At 38.1% G+C, this 19,665-nt stretch overlaps 1 protein-coding gene across 1 annotated transcript in view; it reads left to right on the forward strand.

The window, feature by feature from the left end:
- Positions 1-19,665, forward strand: part of MAN1A1 (mannosidase alpha class 1A member 1) — a 150,928-nt gene that overhangs the window by 73,819 nt on the left and 57,444 nt on the right. The window contains exon 6 of the mRNA XM_066373368.1: positions 11,452-11,546. Coding sequence (XP_066229465.1) covers positions 11,452-11,546 — 95 coding nt within the window. The remainder of the gene's footprint in view (positions 1-11,451; positions 11,547-19,665) is intronic.

The raw sequence follows: 19,665 nt of genomic DNA on the forward strand, positions 1-19,665 counted from the left end.
TTCTCTAGTTCTGGGTGGGGGCTGATAATTTACTGTATTTCCCCATGATAAGATGCACCTTAATTTTGGGGCCTGAAATTAAAAAAAAATTATTATATAAAGTTACTGAACTCAAGTTTTATCATCATAAAAATCATACAACTCCTCATCACTATCAAAACTCCTACCCATTAGCTTGTCCTCATCTGTGTCTGATGATGAATCACTGTCTTCATATATTGCCTTGTCCTCAGTTCCATGTCGGCATTTGAAATGCCACAACCACTGTATAAGACGCACTCAGTTTTTAGACCCCAAATTTTTCGAAAAATGGTGCGTCTTATACATGGGGGAGTACAGTACATTTCTCACAGGGTCCCAGGCAATGCTGATGCCATGGGTCTGAGAACCACACTTTGCAAACGACTGACCAGTGAAAGCCTCCTCTTTCAATCAACAGGACTCCTTTCTTTAAAAGAATGAACTAAGAAAATAGGCATCCAGATTTGGCTATCACCATTGTTTAGGAAACCATGCCCTAATTTACTAAATCCATAATTGAGGGAAACATTTCCTCTATTGGGAGTCATAATAAAACTCCTTTCCTAAAATCTGACAAACGTTGTATCAAATGCAGCATAAGCTATTTGATGTTTCATTTACATTAAGGAAAACCAGTTAAATAAAACAAACAGAAGAGCCCTCTCTCATAATTCCTGAAGAATTTATGACACAAGTTTCTGTCATTAATATATACTGAAGATTTTTAAAGTCTTCTGAAATCTTATTTCCTCCAAGTCCAAGGACCATGTTGGATTTGGCCAGAATTTTTGTTTCTATTTTCCTATCACAACCCCTTAAAAAAAAAGTCGCTTTTTCTCATGATTTTCAGTCATTTGTCTTCAACAGTACTGCCTTGTAGTGACTAAAATTTGGCCAAAGTAATAATACTTCACTCTTATTCTATTGTTGACACATGAAATTTTCTACCTTTATCTCAAGTTTTTACCCAGCGCATTGCTTTTGGTTTAATGTTAGAAGAACTGGACTGGCCACTTTGGTTCTGTCAGTCTACTGCCTGGCCTTCACTGCACTTCAGAGTGGAAACTTCTGTTTTCACCTCTTTTTTATCCTTGACTGCCATGTATTTCCTGCTGTGTTTTACCTCGGAACTTTGAGTCTTACTTTTTCTTTTTCAGCTTTATTGAGGTATACGTGACTCATAAGATGTGTATTTGGTGGCGATTTGATCCATTTCTATATTGTAAAATGCTTGCTAACCACGCTAGCATTAGTTAACACCTCCATCACCTCACATAACGACTACTTCTTTTGTTGTTGTTGTGAGAACACTTAAGACCTATTCCTTAGCAACACTCAAGTATGTAATACAGTGTTGTTAACTACAGTGTGTCTGTAAAGTCATGGTGCACTTTTGACCCGTCCCAGGAAAGCAACAAAAGATGATAGAAATGTGAAATCTGCACCAAATAAAAGGAAAATTCTCCCAGTTTCATACCTATTCAGTGCAGTTCGATGTGGGCTCATGCACAGATTTTTTAGGACTCCTTAGGTAGCTATCCCATATAGCCTCTACAGACTCCTCACTGACTGATGGCCTACCAGAACGGGGTTTCTCCACCAAACTGCCGGTTTCCTTCAACTGCTTATCCCACCAAGTAATGTTATTCCTATGTGGTGGCACTTTGTTATAAACGCGCTGATATTCATGTTGCACTTTGGTCACGGATTTGAATTTAGCGAGCCACGGAACACACTGAACTTTCCTCTGTACCGTCCACATCTCAACTGGCATGGCCGTGGGCTGCTCCGCTGTATACACGGTGTTACATCATCATCTGCGCATGCACACATGCTGCCACATCATCCTACAGAAACTGGGAGGGTTTTCCTTTTATTTGGTGCAGATTTCACATTTCTGTCATCTTTTGTTGCTTTCCTGTGACCAGTCAAAAGTGCACCATGACTTTATGGACACACTGTATAATCACCAAGTTGTACATTATTAAATGACCAGAACTTAATTCATCTTCTAACTGAAAGTTTGTATCATATTTTTTGACCAACATCTCCTTATTTCCCCCGCCATCCCCTTCCTCAGCCTCAGGCAACCACAATTCTAGTCTTTCTTTCTATGAGTTCAGCTTTTATAGATTCCACATATGTGATATGATACAGTATTTGTCTTTTTCTGTTCGTGAGTTACATTTTTAATTTTAAAATGCAGTGCTGCTATCCCAGCCCTTCTGTTAGAGTTAGTTCTTTTGAACAGATCTAAAAGGTCAGTTTCTTAGCAGTAAAGGTGATTCCCATCGGAATGATGAGATATTAACTGGTCACAGGAGAAAAGATGGATAGCTGATGTACATAGATCATACCGGGGGAAGTTTACTCTGTTTGAAGTTGAATTTATGATCTTCCAGTAACATAATTGGTAACTTTCCCTACAGTTTTATACAATTGTCTTTCTATATATCTCTGATACTTGCCAGTTTTACATAGTCAAACATCATTATGGATTTGCCTGATTACCTTGAGGAATACTCACAACAATATTATATCATCCATCTTAATTTTCTTTTTAAAGAAGAAATGGAAGTTATTACTTCATCCTTTCCTTTGTATCATAAAATACTACTCTGTGGACATTTCCCTACTGTTATACTTCAAAACCAAGTGTTATTATGAGTCATTGACCACAGCCGTCTTGTTTACTTATGTATTCCCAGTGCCTCGTGCAGCTTGGCATGTAGTACATAGGCACTCAATAAATATTTGTTGAATAAATGAGTTGACATTTTTAAAAGGTCAGAATAATAGAAGAGGTTCCTTTTTAAAAGTTTATAACTTAGAAAGTTAAACTATGTTGAAGTGTGTGTGTGAGAGAGAGAGCTTTAAAAACCATTCAGATAATACAAGAGTAGCCACAATGAATGAGATAAGTTATTTGTCCTGTTAGTTAATATTTATATTTTAAAGACAAAATGTCTCTCAAATTATTTCAATTTGATATTTTCAAAACTGTGTATAATAGAAAAATATTATGTAACATTTTGATATTTTGATGATTATTAATGCAAGGCATTGTTTCATTGAATTATTTATGATAGTATAAGAATATAACTGATCTATTAAAAACATATAATGTTGTCATGAAGTAGAATATACGAAAATATTTTAAAACTCTACTTAAATGAAAATTATGTAAGATGCCTTCAGTCAAGTTAACACGATCCAGGGATTGATGATGTCCAGGGATGTTCATTCTGCTGCTGTTTGTAATGTCAAGACAATGGAAGCCTAAGAGTCAAACAATAAATGACTGGCTAAATTGTGGCATATCCTTATTCTGGTATACAATATAGCAATTGAAAAAGATGTCACAGAAATGTATCCATTGATATAAAACAGGGCTCATCAAACAACACTGACCAAATTCAGTCTGAGACCTGTTTTTGTACTGCAACCAGAGCTAAGAATGGTTTTTACAATTTAAAGGATTATAAAAGAAAAGAAATTTTAAACATGGTATACAAAGAGTATGTAGTTGTCAGAGTTCTATCTGACCCTCTAAAATTCTATCTGACCCTTTACAGAAAATGTTTGCTGATCTTTGACATAGAATGTTGTATTTAATGTAGATTGAGTTGTTGGGGTGGACTTAACACATTACAACATAGTATATATGAAATAATGCCTTTTTTTCCTTAAAAAAATACAGTTAATACTATTTTGAATAATGGATACTTAAGATGTTAACAGTAGTTGTGTTTGGGTGTATAAAATTAGTGATGATCTACAATTTTTGTTTATTTGACAACTTTATGATTTTTCAATAATGAGAATATATTATGTAATGAGAAGTTTTAATTTGGGTGTTGGGGAAAAAAGAATAGGAAAAGGAAAGAACTTCTCTGAGTTCTAAGGTGCAAAGGTATATTTCTCCACTTTGTAGATGAAGAAACTGAGGCTGAGAGAGGTTAGTCACCTTGTCAAGGGGGACAAACATGAGAACAATTGCACTGCTCCCAAATTTTCTGTCTGGCAGCATCACCATTTAATCATTTTAAATGCTCGTCCATCAGCTGCCATCTAAATTTGAACTCTTTGCCCAAAGGTACTTTAGAGGTATCACTGTATAATATATATTAAGGAGGGTTATGCAGAAATCAAAAACCACCAATTTAATGGTATTAGATGCACAACCAAGTAGGTGTCCATTTACTTAGAAAACTTTTTAAAATTTACATTTCGCTTCGTTTACAGAAAACCAAACAAAACCTATTAGACATGTGTATTTGATTTTTTGTATTTGATTTACTTCATAAATCTGCAAACTGTTACTCCTAAATAATATATAATACTAATTCATTGCTTTTTCATAGCTATAGAGTCAATAGTTCACATTTAGTCATCTGACACAAAAAAGGCACATTTTCTGAAGTTCATTTCCTTCCCAAAAGATAGACACAGAAGAAACATTTGACTTCCTCAGTCCTGGGTACAGACAACTGTTTACAAAATTACTCAACAACTTAGAATGAGAGCAAACAGCCTAGGACAGTGGGTAATCTTCATTGTAACAAACTGAGAGCTAATCACAGGAAGAAACAGTAGGACAATAGAATGTGGACATAAAAACTCAGCAGTTTTTGGACCATTTAGTGTATGGACAAAAACTTAACATCTTTCAATTATTCCTGAGGGAACTCCTATCGTACAGCACAGAACAATGATGATGGTAATTATTGTTACAGCTCTTTAAAAAACACTTGAACATTTAATCATCTTGTGATGTGGGAGGACGATTCTCTATTCATCTATCTAGAAACTGAGGCACAGAGTGGGTGAAGTGAATGTTGAGGATAATCCAGCTCAGACAGCTGGTGATGGGCCCGAGATCACCCAGCCCCAGCTCAACATCTGCATGCGGTGCTGAGTCACCAAGACAGAATCCCTGTACATTTCACTAAATCAAAAGAAAAGATAAACGTGTTTTTAAAATTGATGCAAAGAAAAAGGTTAAACTATAAATATTTTGATGCTCTTTAGAAGTGAGATGTAGTCTCTGGAAAAAGTCACTAGCACAGAATGCCTCATAACTCAAAAAAATGCCAGGAACTCACAATATACTCGCATAGATGAGGCTGTTATTTTCTTCCTCTTATCTTTCTATTGAACAGAGGTTTCCTTTCCAAGGCTAGGTTTTGCATATTTCAAATGATTTGTGATGTTTACCTGAAAATGTGATAATAAACACAGAGGTCCCTATTTAATACTATGATACCACATATTATCAACCTCTATGTGGTAGATTGCACAAATTGTGCTAGAAATCATAGCAAGGTAGGGTGCATGCTTTCATAATTCCTGTCTCTTTAGGAGGCGTTATGGTTTATTTAAAGACATTTCCTTTCTGGTGTGGAATGTGTGTTCAGAAACTATTTGATATACTTATCTAATATTAAATGTTGTTAACAAATATACTGCATATTTTTCAAAACATGTTATTAACTTGCCTACTTTTTAAACCTAACGAGATAAAATGAGCAGCTCATCCACCCATCTGTAAACACTGCAGTGGTTCGGACTATGATGTTATTTACTGTTGTTGGGCTGGTACTTTAGGGGTTAAAACATCTACTGTAATACCATGTGGGGAACACCTAAGGATAATTCTAAGCACAGGAATTATAGTCTTTGGTTTTACTTTCCTTTTCTGTGCATTTTAAACTTCCATATTGAAAGCATGTCAGAAGAGGGACTTGTAACTCTTTTATCATCCTACTATATTCTTTTTCCCAGCTCCCTCCTCTGCACCATTTGCCTCTACAACAAACTTTCTTCTTCAGAAGACACTTTTTTAAAGGGCCCTAATTCTTTCTCAAGCTATTTCCTCTAATCAGACAGCCAATATAATTTCTTGATGTTGTCATTTGTGGGTCGTTGCTCCTTATCTCTCAGAAGAGTTCCATAACCATTGGGAAGGGAAGCGATACATCTATCTCCATGGTAATAGAACTAGTGAGTAGCTGGCCCTGAACTAGCATCAGGCTCCTGATTCCCTGATCAGTGTGTCTGTTGCCAGCCCATCCTGACTCCAGCTTGTGCTCAGGGAAAACACAGAGTGAGTTCCAAGAGTAGGTAGCATTGGCTGCTGCCCACGTGGATACTGGTGATGTCTACCTTGAACAGCAGCCTGGAGGTTTCCCCGGTATTTCATCTCACTCTCTTAGCTTTATAAAATCTTCCCAGCTCAAGAACTAGGAAATGAAATCAGAGCCCTCAAAAAAAAAAGCAGTCTCAGTATTCATTCACTTAACGTTTATTTATTTTGACTAGTAGATAGTATAAAAGCAAACTTTTAAAAAGAATTAACTTGCTGTTAATTTTTTCATGAGAATAATTATCTTTCAAGAAGCTGGATAAGTCTAAAATGCCTTCTCACTAGTGCGTTTTGCATCTAGATTTTTAAATCATAAGTTTTATCTTGCTCTTAAACTTCGTGTTTTCATACATTAGAAACTCAAGTTTGGGTATAATTGTATTGATTCTTCTTTGTTATGACTCAGGGTTACTGGCAGGTTAGCATGCATATCCTTTATAGTTTGAATAAACAATTTGATGAGATGTTAGTTCTTTAATTTTTCAAGAAAGTGAAGAACTCTCTGATCATCTAGTTGCCCAAAGGCTAAAAACGGAATTGTACTGAATCAGAGGGAAGAAAAACAAAACAACTGGCAAAAGTATTCATGTAATTAAAATTTAAACTTAAAAAAAAAAAAGTTCATAATGCAATTTGATAAATATAACAATAATTATTTTAATTTTTAAAATTTCAGGTTTGGGTTTTAATCAATTAGAAAATGCAAAGATTAGAAACAGGCAACGAAAGGAAGATGTGTGCACACACTCATTCTAGAAGAATCCCTCTGGGTGAAAAGAACCACAGGTGTCTGAGACAGCTTGAGTCCAGCCGTCACCTGGCTGTAGCTGTCATAAAACCATCCCCTATCAAAGCATTTAACTAGGACAGTGGTCGGCAAACTGCGGCTCGCAAGCCACATGCGGCTCTTTGGCCCCTTAAGTGTGGCTCTTGTACCACATGCGGGAACGCAGGTTATAATAACAGTGTACCTACCTATAGAGTTTAAGTTGAAAAAATTTGGGGCCCTGGCCGGTTGGCTCAGCGGTAGAGCGTCAGCCTAGCGTGTGGAGGACCCGGGTTCGATTCCCGGCCAGGGCACACAGGAGAAGCGCCCATTTGCTTCTCCACCCCTCCGCCGCGCTTTCCTCTCTGTCTCTTTCTTCCCCTCCCGCAGCCAAGGCTCCATTGGAGCAAAGATGGCCCGGGCGCTGGGGATGGCTCTGTGGCCTCTGCCCCAGGCACTAGAGTGGCTCTGGTCGCAATATGGCGACGCCCAGGATGGGCAGAGCATCGCCCCCTGGTGGGCAGATTGTCGCCCCCTGGTGGGCGTGCCGGGTGGATCCCGGTCGGGCGCATGCGGGAGTCTGTCTGACTGTCTCTCCCTGTTTCCAGCTTCAGAAAAATGAAAAAAAAAAAGAAAAAATTTGGCTCTCAAAAGAAATTTCAATCGTTGTACTGTTGATATTTGTCTCTGATGACTAATGAGTTTGCCAACCACTGCACTAGGAGAAGGCTGCTCTGAACCTCAGTTTCCTCATCTGTATACCAAGATTATGGAAATAGTGACCTTTGATGTCCCTTCCAGCTATAGTTTCTGCTGGATTAACTATTTTTATATGTCTTTATTTGAATATGTAAGCCTTTAGAGGTTTCACTTCCAACTGGAAAGCCAGAATAGTTCAATAAGTATTTATTGCTTAAATGATAAAATTTGATCCACATTATGTGTTAATCAACTCAGCTAACAATATATGGTTTATTTCAGTAGTTTTTTTAGCCAAAGATATTTATCATATCTATGACATCTTGTGCTGAAAGCTTTCAGTAGCAAGAATGAGTAAAAGGTAAACTCTGCTTTCACTAATGGGGAATTAGTGTTTGATCTTGTAACAGTGAAGTTCAGCATGAGCGTTTGAAGGGAGGCTTTGATATTGATTGTGCACTTCAGACTGAAGCATGCCGGAACCGAAACTGGTTCTTTCCAGAGCTGTCTCTTCTTACTCATTTTTTCTTTCCACTCTTTGCTCTGACATGTAAATATTCGTGTGCAGTTCTTCGGGGATCTGCAAACTGGAAAACCAAAGAAAGCCATACATCTTGTTTTACAGCCTTGTCTAATCCTATCTGTAAGGGTAAAGTGAAAAGATAAATGTTTTTATTTGATAGATTCTAAAATCTGAAGTTTTTAAAACATTGATCAAAGACTGTGATGATGTTACTTAAGTGTGATGAAAAGATACAGTTTTGGTACAGTTATTTTGAAATCCTTAACATCAGATCATAAATATTTTTGTTTAAACCTATTTCTAAGTTGCATGCTTGGAAGATTATTTTAGAAGCTATTTCATCATATTTTACCACTCTTCTTTCAGCACGTTATATTAGTTTTTATTTTGCCGTGAATGAAATGAGAATCTCTATAATACAGAATTTTTTTTTAAGATTTTTGTTGATGCATAAGATGTTTGCTCATCTCAAACTGGTCATTGAAAAAAAGAAACTATCCTTTTCTTGCTCAATCCCTCTATTACCAGCAAGGATGACAATTTATTATCTATTATTTCCATTTTGCCCTTTTAACTTTATAAAATCCTCCCCTCCAAAAGGAGATTGACCAAGAATCAGATGGCAAGTTAAGACTTATCTTCATAAAACATGACCATAATTTTGCTTTTTGCCAGTCTTATTTTAGCACTTGCTTTATGACTTCTAAATATTCGTTTTTTTCAGTGACAAATTGAACGTAGAAATTACAAGCCTGGCTCTCCCACTTTACAAGGGTAACTGGGAACCAGAAAAGTTAGGGGGCTGGTCAGGCCTCCCACTGAAGTCCTAGTAGAGCCAGTGCTAGCGCCCACATGTTGTGGGCCCCGGGCTCAACGCTTCCCCATCATGCCTGCCCTCTTTTGAAGGAACACTGAGATACCACTTAGTGTTCCTCTTATGAGCATTTGCTGTCCAGCACATTATCCAATATGTGCCAGTTAAAATTTAACTGCCCTTTAGAATGATTTGTGACATTTCTCCTTTATTCTTTTAACTATATTAACTTTGTAAGCTAGTTTGGAATTTTATTACCTACCCACTTTATTAGCTATGAAGATGTTCTCTTTTAGAATGTGGATTCCTTCTCCAAGTAACCTCTCTTCATATCTCAGGAGAAGGTAACAAATCAAACCTTAAGAGTTGGAACTGATTCAGACTCACATGCATTGAAAGTATCAATAGTTAAATTAATGTTTCAATCCAAAACTATTTTGTAATTGTACCAAGATCGAGACTCTGGAATACTTGACATCATTCATTATCTGCAGACAGTAGAAACCAGTCAAATAGGATGGAGCAGTTTGCAAACAGTAGAATATCAATTGTTTCTCTTTACAGTGCTCCAGCAATGTCTACTTATGAAATGAACATTTATTATTGAGTACCAGTTACTTTGCTGGAAAATATACATATACATTTATCTCCATTTACAACATGCACACCACAGAACAGGACACAGTCCATGTCCTCAGGAAGCTCACATCTGATGGGGTTGTCAAAAAATAAACAGATAATCAAATAAGATCTTTAGGATGTGATGCATAGTGAGATGAAAATAAAAAAGATGATACAATAGACAATAAATGGGAATGGCCATCTCTACATGGGGTTGCTAAAAAGGGACATTAAAAGGGACTGCTGAAGTTAAGAGTGAACCAGGCATTTGAGGAGGGCAGAGGAGCGTCGCAGCCAGGGACTCATTGTCAGTGTCAGAACTGGGGGAGTTTGCCTGAGACATTAAATGATTGATTTTATCTTGGACATGTCAAGTGACAGAAGATAAGACACCCAAATTGTGATGTAAACACACCAGTAGAAGTACCGAACTAAAGCTACAGTGGGAAGTTGAATTTGGGAATGCAAACAGGGTGAGAACTGAGGGCTTAGCTGTGGAGAATGAGTGCTTATGATTAAGAGGGTGTGCAGTGGGAGAGGGCGCGCACGCGCACACACACACACACACACACACACACACGCGCCCCCCCCCCCCCAATAGACGATACCAAAACAGCAGGTGGCTAAAAGCCAAGGCCAGAAAGAATTTCAGACAGTAAAGAGGAGCAATTCTTGGGGAAATACCATTATTATTGTCATACAAACTACAACTTAGCTTCATGTTTATGACCGTCCCTGATCTAGGTCAGTGCTATGTGTGTGCCTGACCTTGGTTAGCGCATTCCCCTGTTTTGGTCAGGCAAGCTGGCCGGCTGTTTCTTCTGCAGGCCCCCGCTTGCCTCCACCTGTGACTAGACTGCTGCCTTCAGGATGTGCCCTGCCCGTCCTGCCCCTCACCCCAACCCCTAGCTCCCAGGACATACTGTGTATAACCCGCATGGAAGTGCCGTCTCTACCACACAGCCTGACTGAACTTCTCTGAGCTCCTAGATGATTCTATCTCCAGCTCTTGTTTTATCTGTATTCTAGATATTTATGTACATATATTCTATTTTTTATTAAATTCTGGGCAGAATCTGTGCCTGATTTAACTTTGTATCTTTCAAATCACCTACACTTAACATCAGAGGAAGAGCTAAGAAGATGTATCAATTATCTGTAATACAGCCTTTTACAACTTCTTTTCCTTTGTTTGTGGGTATTATTTATTTACGTATTTATTTTTATTTCTTTTTAATTATTGGGGTAACATAGGTTAATAAGGTTAGATAGGTGTCAAGTGTACATTTCTTTGATACATGATCTGTATACTGCATTATGTGTCCACCACCCGAAGTCACATCATCTTCTGTCACCATATGTTTGACCCCCTTTACTCATCATTACCCCACTCACCCCCCTTCCCTCAGGTCTCCTTTCATGGTGCCCTAGTAAATAGACGAAGAGAGAACAGGACCAGATCTGATTTGCAGTCCAAGATTTATCTGCTAACAACGGTGGTTCTCTCCCTGGCTTGCACAGTGGAACCACCCGACATCACCTGTAATGCTTGAAAATATTCTCATATGGAAGCCCCAAACCATAGAAATTAGAATCTCAGGACTGCAACCCAGTCATCAGTGTTCTTTAAAGCTCCTTATGTGATTCTCATGTGCAACCAGAAGTGGAATCCATACCCCAGAACACAGTGAGCCTTAGACCACTCTTATTTTCTCGGTAATTCTATTTGGGAATTCTTTTGAGAAACTTTTAATTTTTTTTTAATATATAGAAAATCTTAAAATAAGTGCTAAATGTGAGATAGTAGCACAGTGTTTTGTTTTGCTTACAACAGAAGCTTACTGAACTGTTTAACTTTTCAGATATTTCGAAAGAAAGCAGTGGAACTTGGGGTAAAATTGCTGCCTGCATTTCACACTCCCTCTGGAATACCTTGGGCATTGCTGAACTTAAAAAGGTAAAACTCTTCATTTTCGACAACGTATTTTAAGTTGAAATAAACACTGGATGAATAATCACTTGTTTGATATCGGCCACTTACACCATTGGGAGTCTTGGCATCGGGCCTTGTGTTAGAAGTTGTTAATTTTTCAGTGTTCCATGGCCTTAGATGGGTCTCTGTCATGGGACAGCGTGACCCCAGTGGAGTCATCCAAGCTAGACATGTCCTGAGGTTTTCACTATCATGGGGACATTGCATCAGTGAAAGTGTCCCCATTATCTTTACAATTGTCCTGAAAGTATTTCCGAGGTAGAACACTTGGACTAACCGGATGTCCCCTGCAGTGAGACCAGGGTAGGTGGCACCTGAGGCTGTCCCACCCACAGTTACAACAGGGAGGGGAGCTGCTCCACCGACTCGGATCACCCGACCTCCTCATCCCTTCTGGGAGAAGAACCCGTTAGTATGACGAGGCTGTGGGAAAAACCTGGCTGAAGACTTCCTGGCATTCTCCCAGGAAATAGTTTGAATTTTCATGATAGCTTGAGTATTTTGTTAATAAACAATTTTAAGCTTCCTGAACTCCTTCTTCCCTATAAGTAATTAATTGCACATATGCCTTTGGTGTTGGAGGTGGTGGTGGTGGTGATGATGATAGCTATTTATGAAATCATAAAATATGAGGCTTCGTTGTACACACTTTACACATATTACCATATTTAGTTCTCACAACAATCCAACAATGTCAGTACTGTTATCTCCATTTTAATAATGAGGAACTCAAGTCACAGGCAGATGAAATCATTTGTCTGTCATCATACGCTATATAAATGGTAGAGCTAGAATGTGTACTTTGATATTTACGCACACATTGATGCATAGGCATAATGAAACAGCTTTCTTGTTTTATAAATGCTGAAAAGATGCACAGGCTGGTTTGGCAGGATTAATACAGATATTTTCTTCATTATTTATTTTAGTGACATTTTTTCCTAAAATTAGTCGTGAAAAATCAGTTAAACGTCATGTATTGTTTTCATTTGTGTGTTATATATGTGCACCTTGAAATGATCCTGTACCTGTCTATAAATGTGGGGTGGGGGGCAGCGGTACTGAATCAGTAAGGTGGGGAGAGTCCACACGACTGGTCGCTGTTAATGAGGCTGCTCTCTATTGTGTAATATGATATCCCAGGACCTGTTTCCCCTTGAAGGATCCTAAGGCTTTCTCCGTGATCTGGAAGGCACAGCGTATGCTGCTGCAGGGTCTGGAGGCTGGAGTGGGTATGAGCTTGTCTTAGAGGCAGCATGGCATTTGCTTGAGATTTTTATTCAATTCATGTAGACCACCGATATTACCTTCCACATCTTCAGACTTTGTATTTATAGACAGTATTCTGACCTAGAAACTACTCTATTACCTGAAGTAAAATCTGGTTACAAGAATGCCGTGCAAATTTAGCACGTTTTTCCCTATGTACGCTCTGAGAAAAATGATATGGGCAGAATAATACACTGAGCTAATTGGATATCAAGAGACCTGGTCCTGGATGTTTTATAGTTACTGTAGGTTTATCTTTAGAGTAGTCATTTTAGGTCTCCAGGCTTATTTGTAAGCTGGAAGTTAGGCTACTTTAATTGTTCTTCTGTGACAGTTTTCAGGTTCACTGGCCACTTTGAAATTCCAATGCAACGTGGCCCTCTCCTCATAAATTAGATATTCCTGAGTACACATCTCATTAGTTTCCAAAAGCTAACAGAGCCTCCGGAGCCGGCCTGCAGCCTGAGGACCCCAGGTTTAAAGCACTGAAGTGAATCATCTCTCTAGCCTTCTACCCGAAGATTCCGTGGAACTAGTTCTCTTTTTTTTTTTTTTAATTTTTAATTTAATTTTATTTATTTTTTGAGGAAGAGCAAGAGCGTGAGGGAGAAAGAGACAGGAAGGGAGGATGAGCAGCATTGACGCGGAGTTGATTTCACTTTGGTTGTGCATTTATTGCTTCTTGCACATGCCGTGACCAGGGAGGGTCAAGCCCATGTCCTCTTGCTCAAGCCAGCAACCTTGGGCTTTTTATGCCAGCGACCTTTGAACTCAAGCTGGTGAGCTCCCACTCAAGATGGTGACCCTCAGGGTTTCCAACAAGCAACCTCAGCAGTTTGGGTCAGTGCTTTGTCCCCTGAGCCACCACCGGTCAGGCTCCTTGGAACCAGTTCTTATTGCTTCTTGGAAGATAAAGGCTTACTAAAATTAACAGACATGTGGGCCTACTACATTTTTGCAAAAATTCAGTCAATTATTGTAAGGTGCTAATATCATTTAATTAGTTCTAGCCTCTCTTGATATAAGCATAAGAAATTGGGTTCTTTTAAAGCATACTTAACTTTACTTAGTGTTTATTTCTAATAGCCAAGAGAATATTTTCTCAGTTAAATCTGTCCTTAGTGTACAACGGGGATATTTTTTTGGTATATAAAGGTATATTTCTAAAACTATTAAATAGTGAATCCTCTATTCTCTTTCATATCTGTGCCTTTTGAAAATTCACTAAATGAGGTGTTCAGATTTTTCTTAACACCTTATAATATCAGTCCACTAAAATTTCTCCTACCCGTTTGCCCAGTCAGGCCCACTCATCGAATCCACTCTCCTTTCAGCTGTGAAGCTAATTTGTCATCTTAAAAGAATTTCCACTAGGGGAAGAAAACAGCATTTCATATTCATCTGCAATAATTGCATTTCAGGATACACTGTAGATAGCAACCTGGATACATATGCTGTTTCATCCGAATCCATATGTTTTTGCAGTTTGGGCCAGGGGATGAGGGACAGCTGCCATGGAGCTCTCTTTCTAGTAGCTTTTTGAAGACTGTCACTAGTAGAAATTATAAAGAAGAGAGGAAAAATATGTCTGGCACAATCATATTTTCTTAATTACCCTCTCAGAATAAGGGAGTGTCTGTGGAAGGATGCCAAAGAGGAAGGAAAGTGCTTAAGGATGCTTTTTAGAATAGCTGTGCATTCACTGTTGACTGGCTCTGAAATTCTTGGCAATAATTATGATGGGAGAGGCACAGGATATGCCATCTATAATATAATTTGGCTCTTCCCTCTAGATTTTGAAAATAGTTATGAATGCTGCTCTTTGCCAACAACTGTTAACAAAAAATGTGAACTTATTGGTATTATCTGTTTATATCTGTCTAACATTCAGATTATCACCTAAAGATAATAGGTTTCCTTACCTTTTCTTTGTAAAAATAAATAAGTAAGCATTTATTTATTTGAGTCCCTACTCTGATGACGTTTCTGTGCTAGGTCCTGGGAAGATTGTCCACTTCTCTTCACCTTGTTTAAAAAGGAAATAGACATGGCCTCTCCTTCTGGGTAGTCAAAGCCCAGTTGGTAAAGCACAATATATGTATTTTCTATATTACACAGACACTACTGTAATTGACAAATGTAGATAGTCTGTGCCAAGGAGAGATAATAAGAACTCACTGGATTAAATTTGAAGCAAGCAGTATTTTGAATTGGAGAAGTTTATGCATTTGAAGCCAAAACCTCAATCAGCCAAATTGGATTTCAGTATTTGTGCAAACTGAGAATAGCAGAGAACCTACATAATTTACTCTCATTCTACATTAGGAAGTCAGTCCCAAAATTTGTGCAGAAAAAAACGTATTTTATAGTTATCTCTCTGCTACATCTGTAATAAATTCTTAATTCAAGAGCTGCTATATTAAGTTGTAAATTAATTGGAATTGGGCTTTAATAGCAAATGGTGATTTGATTGAACGCCTAGGTGGTACATATACAGTGCCTGAGTAGGCTAACGTGCTTGCTTTACCAACACGACAGTAGAATGGAAATGCGTAACTTGCATAACACCTCCGCTAAAAGGAAACCATTGCCTTTTTAGCAGATTAGATTTTGGTAGAACTCAATTTCTCTAAAGTGAAACTGTCAAAATTTGATATCTGATCTTGTTATTACTATTAGCAAGAGACCATGTGCACTTTTTCTTCCAACCTAAAGAAGAAAAATCACCTCTGGTTTGTAAAATCAAGTATTTCACCATTTCCATATGTGTGTATTTCAAGCCTAGGTAGATTAAACTTATTTGATTTTGAGTTTTCTAAAGTGTGTTCTTAATTTTAAATAATATAGGATCTGTTCCCATTATTCATTTCTATCACAGGACATACCTTCTGGGGAATTTCAAATAATTATTCTGTCTTTCTTGATAAACGAGTTAGTCTTAGCTGTGTACCGTTTTATCACTTGTTCCTCTTTGTGGATTTTTCTGAACTGACACTTTCCTGGTGGTTGTATTAGGTTAGCAGAACTGTCTATAGCATGTGCTTTTATTGCACACATCAAGGGATGTTCTAAGAAATGACTGATCTGCATTGTAGCTCTCATTAGTCAGCCAGGCAATGAATGAGGCACAACTCTCTCACCTGTTTTTATTTCCTGCTATGTAAAGTTTTATTCACTGACTAATTATCCAATGCAAATGCGTACTTCATCATTAGTTACATTGCAGTTTGTATTATTATAATTAAATTGCAAATTGCTTTACTTTAACTGAAATGGGGCCTTAATTAACAATGGTACATAACTTAATGTTTTCTAATAATGAAAGATTATCCTGTGTGAGCATGTAGTATATATATTGTAACAAAAGGCAGTAGTCCTTTTATTGGGTTTCTCAGTACTTCAGTATTGTAAGATGATGAAATATTAGAGTTGGTTAGTTTTAATAGACACAAACTCTGAAAGACAGTGTAATTAGGTTAAATATTTTAAAAATATTTTTCTATATATCTCCTTGCGTTTCAACCTGACAGTTGAAATATAAATTTCTGGATCACTGAATTTACTAACCATTTTTTTAAAATAGCTGGTTTCAGATTTGAAAGAATGTAGTATGTTTTAGAATTACAGCTACAATTCTATACCTTAACATCATAAGAATAATAGAAAAAATATCTAGAAATAAATATTCTGAACATGAGCTGATCAAATTTATTTAATGATTTGTTAATATTCTAAGAGGCAAAATGGCCCTTTGTTGCCCTAAAAACTGTTCTGTAGCTGTGATATATCCTTAGCAGAAAATCAGAGCTGCATTCTACAGTTCTATCTTGGATTACATGTGCTATGGATCTGTTAAATTCAGTGTTCTACAAACTGTAGAAAAGTAAAAATGAAGTTACAGTCTTACCAAGTATTTTAAGCTAACCTGTTTTATGTTTTTATTTTTTATTAGATGTTTTATTATATAGGGTTTTTCTTCTATCTATTTGAATTCATTTGGTCATTTAAGCTCTTTTGGAATCAGTCCTAATCATATTTAATGTTTTAATACTTATATGCCCACCTATTAATATTAGACATTAGAATATTATTACCTTGGTTAAAGCTGCTATTTATTAACATTGTCGATATAGCTCTTGAGCTTGAATAACTCAGGTAACTGAGCTTGTTTTCTCATAAGTAAAACTAAAACAAAAACAATAGTAGTATCTGTCCTGATGATCTCATAAGGATTTTGTGGAAATCTAATGAATTTCTATGTAGAAGAGTAATCATTGCAAAGTACTATGTACTATGAAGTAAACGTAAATTAGAATGGTTAATTGATGGTCTTGTTCTGAACTTGCATTCTAAAATGCAGTATATGATAAAATAACATAGCTAAAACTAACGATTCTGATGCCTTTTTATGATAATCTTCAGTTTTTTAAGCCACTCAATGCTTCTAACCCATTCTCAAGCTCAAGTCCCACTTTCTTAGATCAGGAAGGAAGATGTCATTGGTAGAACAAGCTGGAAATATGGAGAAAATGTCTCCATGTAGTGCGTGTGGAAGAGTTGTGGCTCCATATTCAAACATTTATTTTTATATATAATTATTTTGGAATTTATCTATCAGGCCAAAACATTTTTTTCTCCAAAATTATATTTATTGTTGAATTTTATCCTCTAGAAATAAGAACTCTATAATCCATAAGATTTAAGAAGAGCATAAGGCAATAAAATGTAGTGTTTTCTCCCCTTCTGCATGCTACTAGTGCCTAATGCAGTACAACCAGCCAGTGGAAAGGTACATGTATCCTTGCTATAAACATTCACATTCTATTTCCTAGTTTCTCGGCTGTCCTGTTTCTATCAAGGGTCTGACTGCTGTGGTTACTTGCTTTCTGTCGATGATGCCCAACCCTCCTAGTGCTTTAGAATAACTGGGGCATTTTTAAAACTGTATGTATATCTTATTGCTATCTCTCTACACCCAATTTGTTTCAATCAGTTTGGAGTAAAGTCCTGGCATTTTTATAAGCCTCTTCGGGGCATTCTAATATTCAGCCGGGGTTGAGAATTGCTGCTTTATTATGTCTAGTATTTATATCCTGAGGATAGTTTCATTTCTCCTCTCAGTTAACTTTGAAACTTTTCCCTGCCCAGTGATTGTCAACTTATTGAAATATAGAATATTAGAAAATTGGTTTGAAAATGCCCACCAGCTTTAACAGAACAGTGGTTCTCAAACTTTAAAGTCTATGAGAATTGCTTATGAAAACACATATTGCTGGGTCCCGCCCCAAAAGTTTTAGATCCATTGGGCTTTGGCAAGGCTCCAGAATTTGCGATTCAAACCAGAGCCCAACTGATGCAGAGGCTGATGCGGCTGGCCCGTGGTCTATACTTTGAGAACTGTTACAGTACAAGCAGTGACTGAACCACCCACCAGAGCTGGTCAGAATCTGCCTGCCACAGCGGCTCTGAGGCAGTTAAATATCCATGGAAAGGAAGAGGGTTGCAGTTTCCCTCATTGACTCACTTTTGTTACCCAGCATTTTCACTTAACTCTAAGCTGCATGACGATTCTCCCAGAAAGCAGCTAACCCCAGTCACTGGTTACCCAAAAAGAGTTCACAATGTCTTTTTGTCTCTTGCATTATTATTATTACTATTATTCTATCAAGTAAGACTAGAAAGCAAGCTTTGTGCCATTTTAACAGAGCAGAAGAAAAACAAAAGCCATTTTTAATTAAGGACCTTAAAGTAACATAAAAAGGAGACGTTATCATAAAGCTGGTCTTGTGGCATCAGGCAAAGTGACTTTATTATAACCAGCTGATACCCTGGTCCTACACCTGAGGGCATTCCAGGGCCAAAAAAAAAAAAGAGGCAGCCAGTGTTCTCCCACCAGAGGAAGAGGGGACCTTAAGGCTGGGGACCGTGGCCGTGCAGGTTCCCATTGGATTCAGGCAGAAGGTAAAGGAACTGTGGAGCCGGAGGGTGGTGGGCCATTCTGGTTTTAGTCTCACAACTGCGAATGAGCAAGCAGGCAGGGAAAACCCCTTCTCTCTCTCTCAAGGCTGATGAGCAAACAGGCCGGGGGGGGGGGGGGAGACCTTCTCTGGCAAACAATAGCAAAAAATGTCCCCTCCCAATGGTGGCAGGCAATACGCAGTCTACAATCTGCCACCCTGAGGGCAAGCACCTGCAGCCTTACATAGACTATACACACAAGGTGCTGCCCTGAGCTCAGGCATCAATCAGGCGAAGTGCAAGAGGGCGAGCCTAACACACTTGTTTGCCCAACAGGACCTCAGCTTCTTCTGGATCCTTTGGTCCTCTCTCCAAGCTTTTGATCACTGTGTCCATGCCAGCTTGTGGGGGCTCGACCAAGCTAAAGGCACTTATTTATTGCAAGTGGACAAGCGGAGAGGTAACAGTTTACATGGAACTTGTATACAGGCCTTCTCTCCAAAGACTTGAGGGACCAACAATTCTGTGCAAAGGATGCTTTGCTGTGTCTTTGTCTTGCTTTGTGAGGCAGTAGGATTTTGAAGTGCCTCCGAGGACCTGAACTGTTCCCTTTCTTCTCACATCTCCAGTCATAATTGGAGTTAATATTCAGGTTAAATGGGGCTTTCAGTATTTTTTTAATCCCTGGAGGAAGGAGCAGACGTATCTGGCTCTGAACTCAGGCTCTAGCTGTCCTCGTTACCTCTGCATACCACCCTTCCTCTCTGTCCCCCATTATCGCTGTGCTGCTGGTGAGGCGGTGGCAGAAAATTGACATGTGAATGGAGTCAACTGGCTGACGTTTTACTCAACCATA

This window comes from Saccopteryx leptura, chromosome 3 (assembly GCF_036850995.1).
Source record: "Saccopteryx leptura isolate mSacLep1 chromosome 3, mSacLep1_pri_phased_curated, whole genome shotgun sequence".
Taxonomy (NCBI): Eukaryota; Metazoa; Chordata; class Mammalia; order Chiroptera; family Emballonuridae; genus Saccopteryx; species Saccopteryx leptura.